The 24,486-nt window shown below is 40.3% G+C and overlaps 1 protein-coding gene across 2 annotated transcripts; it reads right to left on the minus strand.

Annotated features, from left to right (window-relative positions):
* Positions 1 to 408: 408 nt before the first annotated feature.
* On the minus strand, positions 409 to 22,668 carry adgre5b.1 (adhesion G protein-coupled receptor E5b, duplicate 1). 2 transcript variants are annotated; one of them, XM_080464509.1, is made up of 18 exons: positions 22,639 to 22,660; positions 22,360 to 22,520; positions 16,068 to 16,142; positions 14,316 to 14,459; positions 14,022 to 14,159; positions 11,671 to 11,814; positions 10,745 to 10,788; positions 10,377 to 10,487; positions 10,022 to 10,184; positions 9,809 to 9,928; positions 9,540 to 9,739; positions 9,295 to 9,462; positions 6,936 to 7,130; positions 4,861 to 5,078; positions 4,550 to 4,708; positions 3,535 to 3,703; positions 3,258 to 3,359; positions 409 to 2,722 (listed from the first exon to the last, which is right to left on the minus strand). In XM_080464509.1, exons 2-18 carry the CDS (start codon positions 22,388 to 22,390, stop codon positions 2,681 to 2,683), a joined length of 2,223 nt encoding a protein of 740 aa, XP_080320635.1. In that variant the 5' UTR covers positions 22,391 to 22,520; positions 22,639 to 22,660; the 3' UTR covers positions 409 to 2,680. The 2 variants fall into 2 exon arrangements, with proteins under 2 accessions (XP_080320635.1, XP_080320634.1); XM_080464508.1 differs by having other exon boundaries at positions 22,360 to 22,668.
* Positions 22,669 to 24,486: the final 1,818 nt, after the last annotated feature.

Raw genomic sequence — 24,486 nt, forward strand, 5'->3', positions numbered from 1 at the left:
CTACTGAGCTGGCCGGGGACCCTAACATTTGGCATCAATAACAATTAAAAGAAGTCATTTATGATTTTCAGAACAGAACAATCCAGCCTGTAAGCTACTCACGTTAGTCAACTCTGAGTCACTCTGAGTTTCCATTCTGAAATGTCTCTTACTTCTAATCACTAATAATTAGGTGAAGTAATGTGGAGATGATTTACTCGTCTCTCAGCTGAAATATGACCGGAGGCCGTCGGTTGTGAACAACCTGGCAGGTCTTTCTTCACTTTTTGGTGTCTGTTCTTTACAAAACAGTTTGAGTCATTGTTCCGGTGTGGGAAAATAGAAAATAAAAAATGTATGGAAATGTAAAGTATGAAAACTCTTTTTCTGTTTTTCTGTGTAAATACCACGCTAAAGATTTTTTTTCTTGAAGTAGAAACTTTAATAGCATGTTGTGCTGCATATTCTTTGAAGAAAACAGTACCGAGTGACATACAAAAAGAAAAGAAATATGTTTATAAAACTATAGTATATTCTAACATTGACTCTTCTTACATTCACAAAAAGATCCACAATACATGTCACCTTTTTTTTACACATAAAAACACATTTTTCACCGATTGAACAAAATAAAAGGTTTTCCTGGTCGTAGTCGCACTTACAAGTCAAAGAACAGTTTTCATATTAAAATCAACATAAAGGTGGATTTATTTTTTAAAAGAAATGAGAATCCATTTCAATCTAAACAAACTCAGATCTATTCACAGTTATTTTTACTTATAATCCCCAAAACTCCTCTCATTTCATCGAAAACATGTTGCACAAATGTTCTCTTGGTTATACAGCTTACAAGTTTTTTCCCCCAAAAAATATCTAAAAATAAAAGTATGACAACTGTTCTGGTTCTGTAAGTGGGACTCACTCGCAGGTTTTCATCGTTACTACATGCACCGTGTGACGGACGATGTGCTGGACCTTCATCTTTACAACGGAAAAGTGCAATTAAATAGAAAATAATTTCATGTCTGCACGGATCCCATTACTGCGGAAATTCTCATCTCATACGGAGCGGGTGGAGGGAGCTGATCGCCAGAAGGATGCCGGTTCGAATCCCTCTACTTCTGAAGAAAGTGTAAGTTTGACCTCTGATAAATCTCACTGTTCCCAGCCTGAACACAAAAAGAGAAATGGATCCTTCTCTTCTTCCTCTTTCTTCAGCGACGTGGCTTCACCTTTACAGCGAATGTGTGAAGCCCAGTTTGAACAAAATGGAAATGTGCTCCATAAAGACAGGCTGGTCGCAGGAAGCTGCAGACTCATCAGACGGGTGGGTCTGTTTGTCTGAATTGCCCAGGAGGTCATTTTGAACATTTTTTTTTTTTTTGGTTTATTGTGTTTAAGATTAAAAAAAAACCAGAAACCTTCACAGACACCAGTAAAAACAAAGGCGGAGCTGAACAGTACAACAAGGTCAATTCTTCAAAAACAGCCACAAGTGACTTTGAAAAAGAAATCACTTATTTTGTTTGGAATAAAACGAACAGACGTAAAAACCTTGAAGGAGCCGACGCGGAAACACGAGGAAACTCGGAGGCACTTCATGGATAATTTGAATCTTCACTCAGTTTTTTTTGTTTGTTTGTTTTTTTTCCCCTCCAGGGTATATACTGTTAAATACAGTACGAAAACTTTCATTTTAGATTCATTTCTACATTAAACTTCTACATAAAATACAGTGCAAACAGTTTCCCCGTGCTCATAGTTTTGCAGCCAACATGAATAAATACATTGATGTCACTCTTGAGGGAATACAGCTTATATTGTAATTGTGATATGTTCTGGATGACCTGATGAGATACTCTAACTGATCACTCAGATTGATCATTTTCACTTATTGAGTACCTGAATGAACATTTTGAAGAGTGGGCTTCTTCCTGCTGTAAAAATCAATGCTTATACAACTTAATGTACAGACATGATGTGGTACAACAAAGAAGTAATGAGGTAAAAAGCCATTGACTTTATGACCCATAATGTAATGGGGTTGTTTTTTTGATAATTTATTTGATGGATTTGCAAGCTGTAGGAAATTTTGGTCCGAGTCACTTTATTGGGCTATAAAAGGCCTGATACCATTGCTTGTGCTAAATATTAAATAGATCACAAACAAACGGAACAAAAATTCAAACTTGCAAGCCTTCAGTACCAAAAAGTGATAATTAAGTTTACAGGCTTAATTCATTGACAAAATCTAAAGAGTAGAATAGCTCTGTGTGTGAGAGATGTATTTTTACTTCTTTCCCAATTAGAAAGTCATCTAAAACCTTCAAGGAATTCATTTACAATGACCTAGTGCAGTGGTCCACAACCTCATCTTCTTCTTAAGAGCCTGAAATCGCCTCTCTGATTAAAACTTTACAGTGAAGCCAGACGCTGGCAGACACACGCTCACACTCCCACAAACGTACAAAAGCAATGGGCAGTCTCCGAGGCCTGCTTTCATTTTCTTTGTCATGTGCAAATCTGATTTGAACTGATTTTTTTTTTTTTTTAAACCTGTGACCTTTGGGATCCAATCAGAAAAAAAAAAATGCCCCAAGAAAAAAAAAAGTGATTGAAACCTTTGAAAGCTGGAAGAACCGAGCTACGGTCAACTAAAGGTGAGAGTTTGACTTTGGGAGACGACGAAAGTTGAAGCTCTTCATATGTGGGATTCTCCGGTGAGCTGCCCGCTCCGAGAGCCCTGAGCAAACAGAAACTTATGATCAGAAACAAAGCAAACATCAACATTAATCTGGCAGTGCAGAGTTTTGAAAATGCCATATGACAAATGAGAGCATGCCAGGTTTTCATTTTAGGTTTTTCTAGTTATTTTTCACTCTATGTTTATTTGACAATTATTGCTACAAACATGATCTAAAATCAGAAATGGAGCCAACCAGGAAAAAAACTAAACATTGTTAAACCGAAAAGACTTTGGTTTTTTTTTTTAATGAAAAACTTTACTTGGCTAAGAGAAAATCAGTCAGCGGACAGATCACTGTACAATAATTGAATATTCACAGGAAATTAAATATTGATTTGTAAACAGATTTGTGCTGCTGGACTTTTTTTCTTTCTCTCCTCTCAGATTCACATGGTGAGGATCCTCATCAACAGGCCTGTATTCATGCCACTTATTCTGAGGAATTCTTTACCATATTTGTCTGTGTCGAGTTTATTTCTGTAGCTTGAGGGGCGGATTGGCGGTAGGAAATGACATCGGTGTGTTTTCTTACTTGTGACTGAGTGCTGGAGGGATTGGTGCTGCTGAAGTCTGAGTATCTCTTCTTCTGTGGTGTGCAGACACATGAGAGGAAATGCGCGTACTCCTCTCTCACCTGCAGGGGGCAGCAAAACATCAGGAACAGTCACGCACACTGCTGCCATTTTCTTTTTTTTGGGGGGGGGGCACAATTTGTGAATTCTCTCGTGTATGTTTGTGTTTATTTTGTGTCTTTAGCTCGGTTTGGATCGTGGTCATTCTCACCCAAAGCTTCAGACTCTGTGTCTTACCTGTTTAGACAGCAGGCAATGCATGATGAAGACCAGCGCACCCTGCAGGCTGTTGAGGATAGTGAAAATATATGCAACAACTATGGCGTCCTTCTGAAACAAGAAGGCCCCAAAAACCCACATCAGACCCAGGATACACATCTGGGCCACTGCTGTCACTGTGAAAGCTCTGCAGAGGGGAAACACAGGACAGGATATGAAAGTCAGTAAAAGATAGTGGATGATAAAACCAAAACATGCATGACTCAGTTCCTACTGTCTGGAAATAAACCCCGAAAAGAAAACACTGGGGGAGTTTGGCAAAAGAAAAGAGAATTTAATAAAAAAAAAAAATTCTAAAGAAAACACGGAGGAGGAAAAAGGCCAACGGCAGCAGATAAATATAACAGATTAAGTCCAAGGTTGTTCATTGATTTCAGGCGTGTTTACTGCCTGGGCCCTTTTGAAAATTTGATTTCCATTGATGTCTTCTTTATGTTCCTCTGAAAAATTAAATCAAGTTTTCATCATATTCTGCAGAAACTGTGAGTTACCTTTACAATATGTACCATTCCAATATGAAATGTGGACATGACACACATCTTTCCTCTGGCTGAAACTCCACCAAAGAGGTTTTTTCAAGGAAAAACTTACTTGTTGGTGAACGTTTACCACAAGAAGCTCAGGTTCTGCTTTTCTCCGACTAACTGAAACATTACTGATTGACGAACTGGATCATGCCTTTTTTCCGTTTGAGATCAGATGTGCTCTGCAGCTACAGATTTTTGCAAATGAGTGCAAACAATTTGCATATTGTGGAGGACCGGGGTTTAGAGGGCTGCACCCGGGGGCTGTTCAGCTCAGAGCAGGGGTCAGCACTGTGTAAACATTCCCAACATTTCTTTTCCCCCTCAAACTCCCACATTCTTTCCATCAGGAAGCAGCTCTTGGATCCTGACACGTTTGTTTGTTTGTGCAATGGAGACGTCGTCACTCAACACAACACATGTGACACACTTTCGAAACACTGACTCACCTAATTTTGTGCAGCTTGGAGAGATCCGGGTTCAGGCTGGTGAACTTCTGGGCCAGTTTCCAGACGGTGACGATGAAGAAGAAGACATTGAGGATGATGATGATGCACACCGGGCCGAAAAAGCTCCAGATGAGGCCGTCTTTTAGGGACAGCCAGCAGCTACGTTCGTATGAAGGGAAACACATGTTCAGATGAGGGTGTTGCCCTCCGTCACTGAGACAGATTACTGAAGAAGTGTGTAATGCACTGATGTCACCGGAACTCCTGCAAACAAGCTTTTAACAATTTCACCTGATCCTTCACATACTTACTGCTGCTTGGTGCCGTAGCCCTCCGGTCTGACGCTGGCCGACAGAATGACGACGATCAGAGGAATCCCGTAGCCGCTCACGTAAAGGTAGAGGGGACGGATTGTGGCGTTGAACACCAGGACCACCATCCGGTACAGCTGCACTCCTTCTAGCAGCATCCAGGTGAACATGCCCAGGAAGAAGAAATGAAGCAGCCCTGCCACGAGCCTGCAGCCGCCCTGGAACGTAACACAGCGTGTGGAGGTGAAAGACCTGAAACCCCGTGTGGCGGCTGGGGAGACAATGGGGGTCAAGGGTCTTGCTCAGGGACGCACTGTGGTGACTTGGGTCTCAAACCTGTCATGTCTTTCTAACCTCTCGGCCTATTTGTGCAAAGTTGGTTTACACCTGTGGGTTTTCTCTGGGGAATCTGGATTCCTCTCACAGCCCAGGGACATGAGATTAATTGGTGACCCTAATTTGTGAAGTCAATCTGTCTATCTCTCTGTGTGATGATCAGCGGGTTGTCCCATAATCCAGAACTGGGTAAAGCAGTATCATAGATGGACATATGGATGTTCATTGATGTGGACGGTTCCTCTTCATAAATACAGAAAATCTAAATATTTGACAGAAAAACATCTTCTTCTTTTTTATAATATATTATAAATAGATATTTGTGATTGTCAAATAATAAAGAAAGCATTTAATTAATTAAATAAGTTGTCAGATCCTTCACTTTAGTCAAAGTAGAAATTACAATTTATGTTAAATAAACATTTTTCAGAATTTAAATATTTAATGACTCCGATGTTTTTTTCTGTTTTCTTTTTTGAGAAACCTTCAAGTACTGCAGTGGGTCAAGGAAACCTCATATTGCTTCACATTCTGCAATAATAATAATGTAAAGAAATTTAATAAAATCAGTACGTTTTCCCAGTTTTGCTATTGAGTCACAGTACTTTGCAATTTTGGCTAATTTTGGGGTTTTCATCACTTGTAGGTACAAACCAACTTCCCAACATGAATCTTGTGGTTCTGTTCCTCTATACTCAACGTCAAGAGAGCTATCTGTGGAAACCTCCGTGTTTTCTCTGTTGTTGCCTTCAGGAAAACCACAAGGCAGCAGGAATGCACTGATCTTTACATAGAAAGAGGTTTTTTTAACTTAATAATGCGCTCTGTTTGAAGCATGCAGAATTAGAGTCATGTGAAATAATTACATGGTTCGACCATCATTCATCACTCCAAACTCCTCTGGTGATCTCAATATGAAATATTAAGATAGGTGTGGTTTGTTTTGTTTGTTTGTTTCTTATATTTCAAGCAATATGTTTTCTTCTATTGAAGATTTTTTTTATCACTCTTAAATGCCTAACTGATGTCTTTCAATACACTAACAAATAAAAAATGAAAAAAGAGAATCTCTTCTGACCAGACAGGTCATCTCTTTTACTCACATTCTTTTTCATATCTGACTAAATTAAAAATACCAATACAACTACTGCAACTATACTTTCTCACGCTCCTTTTTACTCTTCGCTTTAAAGAGTTGTTCATCATTTTAATTGGAACAATAAATGTCCATTCTAATTGTGTAGGTATAAAATAAATCCAAAAAGTAATAAAATTGCTTTACAGTTTTCTAATCTTGTGTATTCTTGCCGTATGTCTCGTGTTCAGATCAGAGCCAGAAGGTGCAGCCAACTAACCCAAACTATCTTGTATTTACACCATTTGTATAAAATACAAAATACAGATTGTCGAAGTACTGTACACAGAAAACTACTGCAAATCACTATGTATTCTTAAACACAAACCCAATAAGTCCGGTAAGTTATATTTTGTGCTCATTTTCTATTAATACCGCACTGTGTTGTACGACAGCATTCTTTATAATTTAATGTGGTATTTTGTTGGGTATTACAATACTTTGTAGGAAGTGAGTTTGAAGAAAGTAAAATATTGGAATATCCTTAAAGACAATGGTTGAAATTTGCACTTTGCACTTTGTGTCGGATGTACAGGTAAGTGCAATCCCTACACCACTTCCTTCCTGTCTCATAGAGGTTGCTAAAATGTTTATTTAAACTCACCTCAGGTTCAGTTTGTGAAATGCCGACCAGGAAGATGAGGTCAGCCATGAAGAGGCAGACACAGAGGTGCAGGTGGATGGTGGTGCGGGTTCCCTGTATGGAGCGGCAGAACCTGAAGGTCAGGATGCAGACAATCAGGCACAGCAGGGAGAGTGTCAGGCCGATCCTCGTCACCAGCAGGAGCCCAAAGTCTGGCTGGAAGAGGAAGACGAATGAAATCCGGATGTGAGTACTGAAACCCGTCACGGTTGTGTTTAATGCAGAAGGTCGTTGCAGATGTTCATCAAACATGTTTCATTCAGTGAAGCTTCTTTGTCGGATCAGCTTGTGTCTCGGAAAGATTTTGTTTCATACGAGGCAAAATCCAAATGTCCACAAGGTAATCACTAATAGTTTTATTCAAGTTGTTTGGTTTGTAGGCTGGTTGCAACAAACATGAATATTACAATTTTAAACATTAAACAGTTTAGCAAGGAAGAAGAGAATCCGGGTCGCAGGTTGTCCAGGACCGAAAACGGAAATTCAGCATTTTAAAAAGCCTCACGACAAACAATGGAGCGATTTCAAATGTCACTGCTCTTGTGAGTGGAAACAAGAAATCATCTGGCCGTGTATCAGTCACTGTCTGTAACTGATCATTTCTCTACATCTGATGCTTTCCTAACGTCTTCCCTGTGAGATTCAGCGGTAAATCTCTGAGGACTTGAACTCTGGTTCGACTGAATCGCAGCGATCATTGCTTGTGTGAAACCGTCCCGGACATTCTGTCTTTCTCTCCTTCTTTGTTTATTTGCACATTAATAGACTCAGTGCAGTTACTTTGTGAACATGCCCCAGATTAGTCACATCGTTCTCAGGAAATAGGCTTCGTGGATTGACTCTAAGATGAGGAAATTCTGGAGAACCAGAGGGAGGAAATTCTGGTTCCCTGTATTTATTTTCCATACGATTCCAGTCAAAATTTAGAAGATCTATATGGTCTGTTGATGTTGCAGGTGACATGAGACGCTGTGAACCTTAACTAAGTCACTCAATTGTTTAGTGACACTTTGAAGCACAAATGTAAAGGTGACCATGTTCAGATCTTCAATATTTGGATTGCACACTATATGGATTGTACACCTTTTGCATAGGAAAGAAATCCAAATAGAAGAAGCTGAATACATTTCTAACATGTGTGTACATACTTTAAAAAACAAAAGTGAAACCATGAAGCTTTAAACATCTGGTATTCATGACTGAAACCAGAACAAGGAAACTAGAAAAAAAAATCAAGCTGCAGTAACTACCATGAGCTACTTCCCATCCGTCGCCCTCGTACATTTAAGACAACAACAATTATTTCAAAACAAACGTGGACATACAGTATATACACTATTTACAACCACCCCTACAATATAAACAAATTCTATAACCTTTTATCAGGTCTTACAAGTGATCACAAGATTGATTAGCCTTTAGCCGTAGTTTGAGTTCTTTTTTTAAACGCTGTAGAAGTGGAAGACTCTCTCATAGTAATTGGAATAACTAGTCCAGCTTGTTAACCCTTTCACTGAAATGGTGTTTTGTCCAGTGGTGGTTCGTTTTAATGGAACCTCACTGACTCCTCTCGTGGCCGATCTCGTTCTAAGATTACAGTCTTTTCCTCTACTAAATTCCTCCAAATGGGGTGGGGGGGTTTGTAGACGAAACAAGCATGTTTAAAAATTTTCTAAACTGAAAAGATGATATTTCTCTAAAATTGGACAATGGTGAGAGGAGTAGGGTTTTTTTGTGGCAAAAACCTTGAGGGCTTTTTTATACAGCTTTTACAGGTTTTAGTGCCGTGATACCAGCAAATGACCAGACAGTAAAACTCTATGAGAGAAGATCATACAATGAAGATAAGATTTAGCCGCAGTGGTGGAGACAAGGGTGGTTTTATAGTGCTGACAAGCTTTTTTATATGTTTCTTGAAGGTAAAGTTTGAGTCCAGTATGACTCCAAGGTACTTAAACTGAGAGACCAGTTCAGTACCTCTCCGTCTCTAAAGGTTCTTCTGCTTTGCTGGTCTGTTGGAGAATGTCATACACATTGTTTTTTTGAGTATTGAGAAGTAGACAGTGATCTGTGAGCCAGAGCTGGACTTTTGTTAAGGCTTTTGTAAGCTTGGATGACATTTTGTCGGTTGTTGAACCATTAGTAAAAATGACATTTGAACATTAAGGTCGGGACATTTGTCTGGGAGGTTATTTATGTATAGTGAAAATAATAAGAGCCCAAGGACTGATCCCTGTGGAACACCTACAGGAGAACTGTAAGAGGAATATTGAAGGACCAAGTGTTTCTATCACTACCCAGGTTTTTAAGTATTCCTTACCTCCATTGGATAAAGGGCCATGAGCACAGCGAAGCTGCTCAGATGTTTACATATACAGGAGGTGTGGGTGGCGTTGGAAGAGTCCTTATCGCAGCCGTCTGTGGCCCAGGCTCCTCGCTCGTTCCAGTACGCACAGATGTAGCTCACCTCATCCGACTCGTTTCTCTCCTGAAACACACGCCAAAGTCAACATGTCAACAACCGCCTGCATGTTGTGTCTAAAACAAAAAGAAAAGAAAACCTACCTCCAGATGTCTGAGCGTGATGTTGACGGGTCGGCTCAGAGACTGGGTGGAGGGGTTGGACACCACAATGGACGCAACTCTGGAGGACACTTGGAAGGAGGGATCCACGCCGTCTTTTTCAAATCCGCCGATCCCGTCGAAGTAGTCGTTCAACGCGGCGTTGAGGTTCTTGTAGCTCAACAAGGCAGCCATAGCAAAACCTGTGGCAGACACATAGCATCTCAATATCTGACTGAAGAAACGAGGCGAGAGACGAGCCGAGGCTTTACCAGGATAGGCTCCCGTCCCGGTGGCTGTCGTCCAGTCGGTGTCGAGTTGAGCGTTCTCATTGGCCAGAAGAATCGGTCCAGTTGGCGGTGTTTTCCCCTTGTGAACAGCAATCTCTGCATCTTTTCAAGCAAACCAAAGAGTTCACTACGAGATTCCAGCGGCCAAAACCTTCATCACCCTCACCCGAGGCGAAGACGCCTTTTATCCGTTACCTGTCTCCGTGGTTATCAACTTGGTCCGGTTGTGTTTGAGCTGAGGGCCGATGAGCAGGATGGAGTTCTCCACCGTGCTGAGCAGCTCGCTCACCTCCTCACTGACGTTCGCCTTTGCAAAGTTTGCAGGTTCCAGGATCGTTTGAGTCGCTGTGAAAAGTTTCTGCACGAGATGCAGGAGACCGGTAGGGGGTGAGAACACGTGTGTGTGTGTGTGTGTGTGTGTGTGTGTGTGTGTGTGTGTGTGTGTGTGTGTGTGTGTGTGTGTGTGTGTGTGTGTGTGTGTGTGTGTGTGTGTGTGTGTGTGTGTGTGTGTGTGTGAGTGTGAGTGTGAGTGTGAGTGTGAGTGTCTGACCTCCAGTAGCGCCTCTCCGTCAACCTTCCCTTCACCAGCGAGGCTCGGGTTGGACAGAGCCAAACAGCTGTTTCTCATCATGGACAAAATGTCTGCCAGGCCCGCGAAGGTCTGGGGAAGAGAGACACAAAGAGAGAAAGGCAGAATAATGAGACTATTCATCTTCCTCTATAATGAAGTTCATTGATACGAAAGCCTACAGGGACCATAGGATGGTCGAGTTAATAGAGAGAATGAGCCGAGAAGTTCTTTAGCAGGATACTTGGCCTGAAGTCTGAACACCAAAGTGCCTGAATGGAGACTTTCTGAGTCAAAATACATTAGGAAAACTCATTATACTTCTTTCTTTTGTGGTATTTCCAACTCACCTCAGCATGGCTGCTGTCAGCGCTGAAACTGTCACAGTCGAGCTCTGGATGAAAAAAAGCAAAACCTGAAGTTATCGTCACGCGAGTCAGCTCTGATACTTCACTTAGTGATGAAAACTGTTATAAGATCAGTGCAACTTATTAGTACTGAACGGACACGCTCAGTATTCATTAATCATGAAATAAAAACACAGTCCAGAAGTCGATATAATCCAACATAATGAAGCTAAAGATACACATGTAAGTCAGGAGGTCCAAGACTCTGGCTGTCAAAGAAACATATAATTAGACATTCATTAGGATTTAAATATTTAAACTATAAAACTGCTTATTGATTTCATTTAGAAAGATTTAGATATTTTTGAGAAAATAGTAAAGATCTCCTGTCTTTGAAAAGCAACAAAATTGGTAGATTTTTCCAGTCATAACTGGGTTTAAGTAACGTGTGCCACAAAAGACATCGTGAAGAGGAAACAAAACGTATATATAAGCCACACTGGTGTACAAGACACATTTAGTTTCCGTTAATTAAGCATCTGTGAATTTGTTCCTCAGCTTTAGCAGGTTTTGTATTCTCCATCACTGTAACTTCGTTTCTCCGTCCCTTCACAAGTTTCTGGCGCACTGAACTCTCCCTGCTGCTCGCTTTCCTTTCATTGTTGCATATTTCATGATCAATTGTTTTTATTTTGTAAAAGTTCTGCCGTGCAGGCTTTTTCAGTTTGCTGACGTTTCATTGAAATACAGCAGTAATGGAGGTTATTAGGTTGTAACTGTAGCAGCATTCTGTTGTCATCTAGTGCCATCGAGTGGTCCCAGAGGGTATATGTTAATATATATAAGTAACTTTTAACAAAGATGACCAGCCACAACTGGGGAAGAATTTGTCTTATAATCCAGAAAACACAATAAAAGCTCCCACTCACCTGAGCATGGTGTCCTTTCGTTGCCGTAGTTGGTGAAACCCTTTGGACATTTGCACCAGAAGCTTCCGAAGACATTCTTACACATTCCTTCCTTTCCACAGATTTCTTGGCGATTGACTTCTGCCTCATGGCATTCGTTTATATCTAAGTAAGAGGAGAGAGCAGAGGCGTAAGTAACGACCGAGAATCCTCGAGAGCAGTGGCAAGTGTGTTTCTGAAGTGGAAGCCGTTACTAAGAAGTTACATAGACGAGTGATTATTAAAGCAAAATGATCTTAATGACAGTTCTTAGCTTTACTGGCACGCCGTGTTGTGGGAGGTTGTTTTGCTCTTTCAGAAAAGTTAAAAGCTTTAAATAGAAGTAGCAGGATGCACTGGATAACTTTGTGGTTTAATTACACTGTGATATAATTGGAACACAAGAACATTTATGACCTTTTAAGAACAAATCTAAGTTAATTCTGCTGGTTAGGACACAGTGCAGCTCTTCGTTCTTTCATAATCATCCAGTTTGTCTTGGATGGGAATGATTCGATTATGATGTCAGAATTATGTAACAATTGTGGAGTTCTTTGGTAATGATGGCTCCGATTGTTGTGGTCAGAAGGAGGAAAAATAACATTCTACCATTCCTGTCGGATACTATCCGTAATGTAATACATCAGTGCTGTCGATGGTTCTGCTGTTGCAGCCTTACTTGGTCTGGACAAGGCACTGTTCGCCAACCCCTGTTAGATTTACATGCACAACAGAGGCTGCTGGCAGTATTTCTGTAAGGACCTTCTCCTCGTGTCGTCGCTGCGCCGTGTTTTAGTATTTATCATGAAGGTCTCGGTGTATTTCAAATAAACATTACGAGAGGGTTTCTTTAATTCAAAGTGTTTATATATGCTTGGCATTGCTCTGTATTGGCGGAGGCAGACTTTCCTGAGTTTAAATCAAGACCAGACAGCCTGTGGAAAACAGGATGATGAATCCCTATGAGGTGATAAGCAGCAAACAGTGGAGGCACTTCGGTTAACTTTAATTTCCTCCTCATGGCTGCGGCGGACTGACGGTGTGAGCTCCCACTTCAAGAATTTAACTTGTGTTATATGCTTCTATTGTTCGGTGCTCTCGCCTCTAATGTACTCAGGAAGTTGAGCTTGGTTGCACACAGTGACACAAACAGAAAATACATTTAAAAAAAATGAAAATTCGACAAGTTTGATTCCTTTTTTTTTTTGCATGGCCTTCACACATTTGATCAAATATTCTTGTCAGTGAACTCAAGGGTGTGAAACCTATTTTACTTGAGTGGCCACATACGCATTGAGCACAAGTTGGGTGGCTGTGATTCAGTTAGGGGAGCAATCGTAAGGTCGCAGGTTCGATTCCTATCTCTGCCTGCTGAAGTGTCCTTGAGCAAGACTCTGAACCCCAAGTTGCTCCAAAAGGAGGGATGGATTGTTGTGTGGATGGCTGAATGTGACTATGGATGTAAAGCACTACGGGGCTGCTCAGGCATGTGAAAAGCTCAATATGAGTGAAAACCAAGTTGATCTCTAAATCTCCGTTTTAGTGAAGCAAAGTATTAATAACTTAACAAGCTCATACTATCTTCTTACAAAACATGACAAACTTGAAATTTGAAAAAAAAAACAACTACAATTTCAACAATATCCTGCCACAGTTCACTTTGTGCTTTACAATTTAAATTTTTTATTACACTGTTTACGTCTCCAAAAGCATAACATTTTGGCCAAATGTAACTGGAAATCAAAAATACAGTATTTTGATTCATATTATGATCACAATAAAATCCAGAAATTATCATTAATGTTGACATATTTCTACATCTGTGTCGTAATCCTGATCATCTCAACTGACTCACCAATAATAGAAACTAAAGTGCACAAGATTTGATCCAAGAGGCTGGATTGGAGTTTTACCCCCTGGTCTACCAGGAAGAGGGCTCAGTCGGAAGAAGACTGAGGCCACGTTTACACCTACCTGGGGTTTTTTTTGTTTGTTTTTTTTAAAGGACTATTCCTCTACATTTACAAGAAATCTTCATTGACATGGGCCGCATATCGATCTGGTTCAGAGCGGCTATGAGCAGCCAGACCTGTAGGGGGCAGTGTAACGAGAAGCATGAAGCCATGATAGTAAATCAGAGTCCTGGCAAAAACACAACGTCACAGATTGTGATGTAAATCTCTGTCTCCCCTCTTTAGATGCAACCGGAGACACAGAGTTTTTCTAAATCTCCACTGTGGGCCGAGTTTTCAGGAATCATCGTTAGCGGATACTCGTAGATCGTTTTATGTGCAAATGTATGTGTAAACGTGGCCTAGAAATACATGTCTCACCTTTGCAGCGTTCACTTGAACTGATGGGACTGATGCTGGCGTACCCAACTTTGCAGGTGCAGCTGTAGTTCCCGATCAGGTTCGTACAATTAGCCCATTGACCACAAACACTCTGATTTTCTCGACACTCGTTGATGTCTGAAGGTAGAGCAGGTGGAAACAGTATGATGCCATTGGTCGTACACACACAACACACACACACACACACACACACACACACACACACACACACACACACACACACACACACACACACACACACACACACACACACACACACACACACACACTTACCCTGGCACTGCCCATTAGTTGCGGTGAAGTTAACCTTCCCGCTGACGTGTCTGAACCCGGCGTTGCACTGACAGAAGTGGCTGCCATTCGTGTTGAAGCACGTGGAGTTATTCCCACATGGGTTTTCTTCACACTCGTTGAGGTCTGTGGATTTAAACATTTACACATTGCTGCCGGTCCGGTAAAGTGAATCATAAGGTTTGTTTGAGTTGCACTCGGCAATAATGTCCGTAATTACAAAGGAAAGTAAAATAGTTAGATGTCATTGTCGGCCTCAATTCCAGAGAGCTCCAGGTCAGTTAGAAAGAGATGCTTTGTAATCTAAAACATTTGGATGGAGAAAATATTTTTATATAACAAAAAGAAGTAGTTTAAAACTGTTAAATCTGCAGACAGCAGCAGACGAGTCTCATAAAGGAAAGCTAATGGCTCATTTAGGCTGCTAATGCAACACTGATACTTTGGATGCAGTTTAATGTTGAAGAGAAAAGGATCAATAAGTTTAGATGAGCTGCTCCTCACTACAGACGACACCTTGTGTGGATAATAATACTAAAGTTAACATTCCAGACATAGAGTTGGACAGACAGAGACTCTGCAGCTCTACGACATGTACGACTGATCATTTTTAGTAAATTCCTCGTTTCTTCTGATTCCTCCAAATTATTAATTGAAAAAATATTGATTATTTCAGTCAAACTTTAAGCTCAGGCAGTGCATTTCATTTTGATTACTCTATATTTTTTCCCACATAATCAAAATTATTTATTTTCCTATTCAAATATTGAAAAATCTTAGTAAAATACAAGCAGAAGAAGAAGAAATTGTTCTTTTTTTTTTGTAGAATTATGACTACAGATTTGTATTGCTGTATAATATTTGCAGTTTATGGAGGAATAAATGTTTTTCTGTTGTTGTTGTTCTACTGAAGTGGCCGTCTAATGAAGCGACACTGCCAGCAGTGACCACCAGCTTTAACAGAATGTGATCAATCATCATGGAAATACAGTCAGAAATATATCAAATTTAGACGGTTTATTTCTAATGATACTTTTAGTGGTCAGTTTAATGCTTTCCAACTGATTTTTTTTCCTTGCAAAGGGGATATAAAGATTTTTATTCACACATTAAAGTCTTGACATATCATTTTATCACACTCCGTGATTGAAATGTTATTTTTTCAGAAGTTCTATTTAAAATGATGATTATAACTGACTTTTATCTTTACGTACTGCAAAAAAAAAAAGTAGTTTCACAATAACATGTTACTTTACCTGAGGCCAGTGTTACTGACATTTAATCTAAGTGAAAATAATCATGAGTGACACGTTTTAGGAAAGTCTCTTCACAAACAAGGCTTTGACTTTTAGAAGCTGAGGGAAAATAAAAGACTATATCGACCGTGTTTCATTTTGTAAAGGATTGACTCGAATTATAAACAATAAACTATTTGTCTCAGTTTGAAGCTCTGCTTGTTATTAATGTGGTGAACTCAGAACCTGAACCTCTTTTCGACTGTTGTTTTATTTGCAATCTGCTCTGGATATCAACTGAAATACCTAAAAAGGTAAAATAAAATACAGATGAATATTATAATTATTTAAAATGCTACCGCTCCTGGTTAACTTTGGTACACGGCGTGTCATAACGTCTGGGTGATTTATATCCGAGCGCGGCCGCCTTTGACTGTCATGGACAGAAAGGAGACGGCGCGCAGGGAGTTTGAATAATGAATGAAAATGGAGGATTTACCAAGACAATTTTTTCCAACTTTAGTGAAGCCAATGCCACAATTTTCCTGACATTTTCCCAGCAAACACGTTAATCCTGTGGAGAAAGAGAGAGAGTTACTGTGACGTCCCGATCAGTCTTACAACACTCACAATAACAACATTTCCACAGTGAAGCAAAGAAAACACAAACTTCCCTGAGCTCATTACTGACTAATGGGACACTTATGGATTTCTGCCTCGAGCTATCTCTGAAGGCAAATTTGAACAAACCATGAACGCCTTGATTTGAAATGGTAACATACCACTAAATCATCCATTTAAACAGCTTGATTCCCAGTGCATGACGGACGTCTCTACTGCTCCAGGACTCACATATATTTCACTAACCTGCAGAAATTTAACCTCGGCTTATTTAGAGATATTGATTCAGCACATGAAGGCAGCAGCATTTGAGAGATTTAGTTCCCTCACTAATATGCACGAGGAGAGCAATTCCTCACAATGTCAATAATTTTCTCCTCAGGGCTCCAGACGCTCGCTGCAATTTGCAGGGAAAAGGGGGATTTTCACCATATATGGCCGAAGCATTACCTCTTTTGCTCAATAATTTTTAATACACTTGAGGATAAAATCTTTTAACCCTTCAGAGTGATTCATGTTACTTTACCAGATGAATAAGTGTATTTTAAGATATTAGTGGGGCAACAAAATTAACTCGATTCCAAGCTAAACTTTCAAATGTCTTTGACAAAGATCTTATTTCTTACAGCAACAGGGAATTAATTCCACTTGCTGGCAGGTTGTAGTTTGGTTGTCAAACTCTTTTAGTTAAATCGACACACACATACAAATCTAGTCTCAGTTCGGTAAATAATTTTTAAATGAAAGCATAATAACACGATCCACAGTAGGTAAGACGAGATCATTTTTTATTGAGAAGTTAATCTAAATATCTGTGGGCGGTTGGACCAGTTCTGTTTCATACCCTTGACTCATATTTAACCTTGAAAGCTGTTTTTTGTTTGTTTTTTTAGGCTAGTTTTACCTTGTCTCTTGTCATATTAGTATTTTATGTCAGAACTTGTATTTTTGATGTAGTTCTATGTGGTTTTCAGCAGGAATTATATCTGAGTTATTGTCATTTTGTCCTGGTTCTAATTGTGTGTCCTGTTGTTTTTGCCTTTATTCGTTGTTCCGTCTGTGTTTGCCTCGTGTGTCATCGCCTCATGGTTCATTGAGTTGACTGATGTTATTTTTATTGTTTATGGTTGTGTTCTAAATATTCCAGTTCCCTGTCTCTATTGTATATGTTGACGTCTTGTGTTGAGAGCGTCTGTTTGCGTTACATGTTCGTGGTGCGTTTCCTCTCCTCTCTTGTGACTCGGCCCTTGTGAACACTCCTCAGCGCTGCTTTCTGATCACCATTTAAATTTAAGTGTTTCCACCTGCGTCTTATCAAGCCCTTCCTCCTGGTGTGTATATAAAAGCACTTTTATTCTGTCCATGTGTCTCTGTTGGGCGGTCAACATTGCTTCCATGTGTCTGTCCTGCGTTCTTCATCCTGCTTCGTCGATCCCTTTAGTTTTTCCTGTGTTTCATTTTGTCATTTCCGTTTGAAGTCCACAGTTTCTGGTGTTTTGCACTTCCAGGCTGCCGTACTCATTACTAGAAGTTGACTTCTTGAATTACTTGTTTCCATTCTCATCGCTCATCGCTGTGTCAGCCTTCCTGGGAAGCGCTTGTAATTGAACCAACCTGAATGAATATTACTAGATAGATAAAGATTGATTGATCCCTCCAGCCTCTGTAAGGCTTCATCCTCCAGGGTCATGCAGGTGCTGGAGCTGATCTCGGGCACAGCCAGGCTCCACACTGGACGGATCACCGATCCACAACACACCTAACACACATCACTGGGATGTTTGTTTACCTGGAGCACAGGTAGAGCATGCAATCTTTACCCTTAAGGGTTCTGCAACCTGCAGCTCTAGAGAATAAAGTGTATTTGCTCTACGGGTTTTCTGTCAAAATGTTATTGCCAAAATATCGAAGAGTAAGATTGGCTAAAATGTCTTGAAATAGACTAAAATCATCTGAAAAGTTACTATTTATAGTGGCCACTACCATTAATATTATTATAAATATCTATTGGAAGTCACATAAAATATGTTTTTTGCAGGTATGGCAGCTTCATTATCCTCATTTTAAAGATTAAATATGTTTTGAGGGTTGAGACAAATTGTTTTCAATGAAAAGTGAGAAAAATGTTTCTTTTGGTCATGAATGTTGAAGACCTCTGCCCCGGCTGAAATCAAACTATTTAAATACATTTTCACTTGAACACGTTTTACAGGTTTAAAAAATGTATTTATCTTTTCCTCTTTCTCGTGTTTTTCTTTTCTTTTTCATGATTCTGTCCGGGGGGCTATGTGGAATAAATCTATTCATAACATCCCCTCTTCTGCTTCCTTCACAAATCCCACCCTGACCTTCTGGTTGGAAATTGCCACTTGCCATGACTAATAAAATGTGAACGTGTTTTGCTTCTGGGCCATCCCAGACAGTCGTGCTCTTTGGTCTGGTCTTAAAAGTCACTCTGTTTCTTTCTGCGCTTTTTAAGGACCTCAGCTCATGGGAACAAATAGTTGAACGATAAATCTAGAAGTCGTCACGGAGCGCTGTTTTCTGCTTCAAGGCATGACAGAGTTTAATGATGATTCCAGTAATCCTGTTAAAGTAACCAAACTCTCAGAAAAACTTTCCCAAATCCTTCTACATCATATTACCATCCTTCATTTCTCCCCTTGCTCAGAAAACTCATTTATCATATTGAACATAGATCAACTGATGTGGATTAGACTGATGGAAGTCCAGGAAGACTTACAGTTCAGCTGAATATCCACACAAATGACGTTCCCATCCACCCCGGCTGTACGGTACTTTCTAGTGCTTCTTATCAAATGTTAACTATAAATCCACAAATCCTGTGATTTTGTTTGCTCTTTCCCCTTACTCCCCGGCGTGACACCACGTCCTGTTACGCACCACAACAGACACACGTCAGTCACATTTTTGAGATTCGATGAGTCATCGACGAGCCTGAAAACAGCACCCAAACACGTGGCCTTCAGTCTTCCCACATTCGTCACAACGAGGCCTCTGTCGCAGTGTGACGAGACGGCGGTTCTCACAGCAGCTCCTCAACAAGAGCAGACAGAGTGTGAGAAGCTGTGGGCTCAGATTATCCGATGAAATAACTGGCCTGATCATATTAAAGAGAAACATTATGCCGCGCTCTCAGCTGACGGAGCAGCGTGCCTCCCTCGCTGCTCTCACTCTATTTGTTGCAGACGTCTTTGTCTTCTCTCTTCCTGTTGCTAAACTCCTGCATGAGCCTTTGACGGTCAACGCTGTCATTGCTTCTCCATTGGCTTCCTTCTCGCAAACATTGGAGTTTCTTCCTCTCTTATTTCTTCAAAACTCACCATTTTTAGCCAATAACACATCCGTTTTGTGCACATCTGTTTTTTTTTAGGAGCATTTTGTGTTATTTAGTGTACAAGAGCGAGACGACTCTGTGAAGGCTTTTTGAAGAAATATCGTGAAACTTTTATTGAATACATCAATCTACGACGTGGGTGAAGGCAGTGCACTTTTAGGTTAACTCAGAGGGCCAGACAAACTCTAATGGGCAATTTAGAATCACTAATTAGTTTCAGATTGAAGTTGCAGGACTGTGGGATGAAACCCATGCATGCACAGGGAGAACATGCAAACTCCACCAGCAGACTCCTGGGCTCGCTGGGAGGCTGAAGGCTTGTAGAGACGGTCACTTTGGTCACTTTTGCACTTTTATACACATTTATTGGTGTTTATATACAAAGTTGTTTTTTTTTTTTTAAATGATTGATTAAGCCTTTAACAGGACCCAAGAAAATTTCATTCATAACATATGTGGATAATAATAAAAAAGTTAACTGTGCGCTTAGATACTGTGTATGAAAGGAAATAGAGCCAAAACAACATGAAACCAAAACACTGACTTTTTTCTGACATTGTGTGAGAGCTTCTTGTCTCTCCCACACAATAACCTGTGATGCACAGTGGTTTTCTTCAATAATAAATAATAATAAACCGTCTCTAACTTCTGCAGATCATTTCGCTGAAGTTTCTTCTTTCACACCCTGACGGGACAAAGACTTTGTGTAGCACTGTCGAATAATCATCTTGTTCCTGACAGTGTGTTTGTCCAAAAAGATACTCAATGTTAGTTCAGTGGAGAACTATTTTTTGACATTTGCGTGATAGATTAATTATTAACTCTGGAGCGTCTCTTTTTCCATCTGGACTGTGTTCCGTACAGGCAACAGTTCATTCCTGCTCTAATCAAAAATAAAGGTTTCTTTGTCGTTCTTATCGAGCGTCAAGCAACACTCCTTCAATTTTACTGGCCAAAACTCAGTCTTTTTGTTTATATATATATTTAGGGAGGACGGTTCAGCTTTCTTTTAGAGCAGATCGAATACATCTCAGTTTGACAGCCACAGTTTGTTCTCAGTAAAAATATGAAGAAAGCTATATGATATTGTTGAGAAAAGTTTGAAAAGTAGATAACTTGGCGTTAGCGGTCACTGTCAGTGGAAGTTGTACATGTTTCATTTCATGGACCAAACATCTGATGCCTCTGCCTTAAACTGTGGTTGTTGTTTTTTTACATGTATATTTAAGTTCTTCACTCTTCAGATAAGAGCTTAGGTTGGCAGGATGAGGCAAGTTAAGGAGTTTACAGACTAAACATCTTGTTCAAGTTAAATTTTCCTTGTCGGAGGATTTATTTTCCAAGAATTATCCGTCGTGTTTGAGGAGTTAGGCCAAATTCAATTTTCAAATTATCCAGCTTCTCAGATGAACTGACCAGAGAGATTTAGCGGAGGAGGATTAAGACCCTCGATTACAGTGTTCAGGTTCCGGAGGAAAGTATTTCTCTCCTGAATGGACTTCTGTGCAGCACAGCTCTCTGTGCAACTTTGATCATTTTGCAAAAGCAGTCAAAAAATGTCACACGGAAAAAAAAAAAAAGATTTGCTATTTTGTTATTTGCTATTCTTATTTTGTTAATGTTGTCTTGGAGAAATTATGTCTGAAACGGGTGATAAAGCTGTTTTTTCTTGACATAGTTTTCATTCACGAGTGCTATTGTTTGAAAAAGTATAGAAAAGTTCTGAAACGTATTACACTGAAACCAAATTACAAGATTCTTTTTTTTCCTTATTTTCATTTCATTCTTTTTTTAGGCCAAGTAACCACAAGTGGAGTAACGAGTACTGTACTTGTGTACTCAACTATAGCTACTGTTAGATTGCTTCAATCATGCTATGAAGTACTGCGACAAAGTACTCTTCAAAGGAATTCCCTCTGGGATTATCCAAGTACTATTTAGTCACAATATTAGTTACCTTTTAATTACACCTTCAATAGCAGGCATTCGATTGATTTTACATCCGTGTTACATCACTTTTCCCAGACAAACACTGAAGTATATAAAAATAATTCAATGACAAATTGTTTGGTGAATAAACGTGGATATCAATTAGGGATATTCTGCTAAAATGTTCCACCGTTACGTGTGAGGAAAATTGCATAATAATGTAATTTCCAGAGTATAAGGAACAAAAAATACTATTTACAGCAATGTGAGTTTATGCAATGTATAACAGTTACTGTAGTACATCCTAATGTTTTACTGAAGCTGAAAGGTCATTGTTCCTGAGCCTGTGGTGTGACATACCACCACATCACCACAGTCGTGTGCCACCTCTGCTCTTGGTGGTTTGATTCATTGGCGGGTGAAAGACTTCCTGCTGTGACTCGTTGTGCCATGAGACTAACCCTAACCCTAACGATGCTGCAGCGCCTTCAAGCTTCCTGTTTTAAAGTTTCCCTCCGAGGAAAAGCTCAGACTGACCTGGTCAGTGTGGCGACGGAGGTTTTTAATACACAGAAGCCACTCTGACCTCCGTCAGCAGGAGGCCAGCCTCAGTCTGACGGGGTCGGCGCGGAACAACCAGAGTCACAACATGTGATTTTCTACATGTTTGTTTTAGTCTTTAAAAGTAATACATATTGAAGCAAAGGGATCTACTGAAACTTTTTTTTATTGCTTTTGAAATTTCCCTGAAAACAACTCACAAAATGAGGATGTGTGCCGCAACATCTCTAAACTTTCCTCTAGTTCTTTTTCTTCTGGTAGGTCTTTACACACCCTCCCTGTCACACACTCACACACATCATCCTCCTGTTGATAGACTTACCGAGAATAAACAGCTCCTTCCAAATCCCCATTTCAAAAGGCAACAGTAGAACCACGCAGACGACTTCACAGTTGTCAATTAATGGCAAATATGTCCAGAAAGGGGAGAAAAAGTAAGTCCTCTCAGTTCAGGAGAGAAAATTTCAGCTGCATGAAAAAAGTCTGTGGAAAATCCAGAATGAAACTGAGTAAAGAGAACAATAAACATTTAAAAAAGATCTGTCACTTATAGTGGAGGATATTTGTATGTGTGGCAGGAAAAATAACAGTCCTCCCTCACCAGCTTTCTTCCTCTCAGATTTAGACTCTCAGTCTGAGCATGCCTGCACTCCCCTCAACACTCCTCCCCTTTCTCTCTCTCTCTCTCTCTCTCTCTCTCTCTCTCTCTCTCTCTCTCACACACACACTTATCAATGTGGCCTTGCCTCCCTCCCGCCACCATTTCTTGCTCTTTTCTTTCACTCCTATGTGAACACGTTTCTCACACTGGCACCATATCACATTGCTTGCACACACACACACACACACACACACACACACACACACACACACACACACACACACACACACACCCACACACCCACACACAATCCCTCCCTCTGTCCACACCAGCTTTCACATTTCTCTCTACGCTTCAGTGGCCTCTATTTCAGGAGCTATTCACAACACTCTCATGAGAGTCAGAACAGGAGAGGAGGGGGGGTTACGGGGGGGTTTGGGGGGGTACGGGGGCTGAAGAGAGTCTGATGACTAACACGACATCTAAACAGCTGCTGCCGTACTTGAGTTTTGCCAGTAAGTAATTTTATATCCGTTTCCAACTCCCCCTCTGCATCTCCTCCCACTTTTTTCCCTCCCTCCCTCCCTCTGTCCTCACTATTCGGCCCTTCACCCGCTTTTTTCAGCGACAAACCTTCTGGGTTTTCTCAACCCCCCAGACAGCAGGAAAACAAGCTGGAGGCAGATGCAGGACGGCCTCTATTTAAGTGAAAACCACTATAGGAAAACCACAATGGCCCGATTCAGAGAGTGAACAGCATGGAGGCATATCATTAAAAGCAACTAATGACAAGCTCAAGCTTCAGCGCTCCCACATTCAAAAATGTCTCGATGCAGGAAATAAGTGAAGACACTTATTAAAGTGTTGGCCACCTTGAATGAAGCAGAGCCGGGAGTCCTACATTCAGCCCAAACAGACGGTCCAGTCCGGCCTCAGCAGTCTTTATTTTGAGTTGTAACCGTTACAAATATACGTTTATCTTTCTGATTTGTTTGCTGGGAGTTCTACTATAGTAGAAGTAAAGTAGAACTCACCAGGTACACCAGGTTGAAGTTTAGTATACTTAACTTCCTCCTGGTGTACCAACGTTAAGCGACATGTATTTGCAGGTATAGGTTTGACGAGATACACTGTGCAACGAGTGCATTTCAGATTAACTCATTTTTTTTAAGTAAATTTCAAGTTGTTCATTAAAACTTATAAAAAAATATACATCTCTCCACTAAAGCCAAAGAAAATATTCAGAGTGCAGTCCAAATGAGATCAAATTGGGCTGCATCTGGTTCATGGAGTAAAATGAGCTGGACAGATCTGCTTTACAGTAAATCAAATGATGTGTCATTTTGGTGGAATCCTGCCAGCTGCTTTGTTTCTGTTAAGTTACTAACAAAATGACATTTTGGGGACAAAATGTAAAATTGAGAAATGATAAATCTACCTGAAGAGAACTGTACACTATATAGAAACCTAAACATTTAAATTAGTGGCCATCTTGCTGAAATTCCAGGCTATAAGTGAGCAGTTGGGGTTCATTTGGTTGATTATCTTCTATTAGCAGGGTTGTGATTGGACGGTGGGTGAAGGCAGGCTTCCTGGACAGACCAACAGTCCATCACAGGGAAAACACAGAAATCACATATTCAAAGTAGAGTCATGATTGTGTTTGAGCAGTGTGAGGAGACTCATGACTACAAGGAGAAAATGGAAACTCCACACAGAAAAGCCCGTGAGCCCAACCTGGACTTAAGCTGTGTGGCCATCATATTTAAAAGACAGCAGAAGAAGTTATAAGCAATTCAAACTACTAACCCTGTTTCCCAGGTTGCTCCCAATACTCTGCAGGAATGT

This window comes from Lipophrys pholis (assembly GCF_963383615.2).
Source record: "Lipophrys pholis genome assembly, chromosome: 5".
Classification (NCBI taxonomy): Eukaryota; Metazoa; Chordata; class Actinopteri; order Blenniiformes; family Blenniidae; genus Lipophrys; species Lipophrys pholis.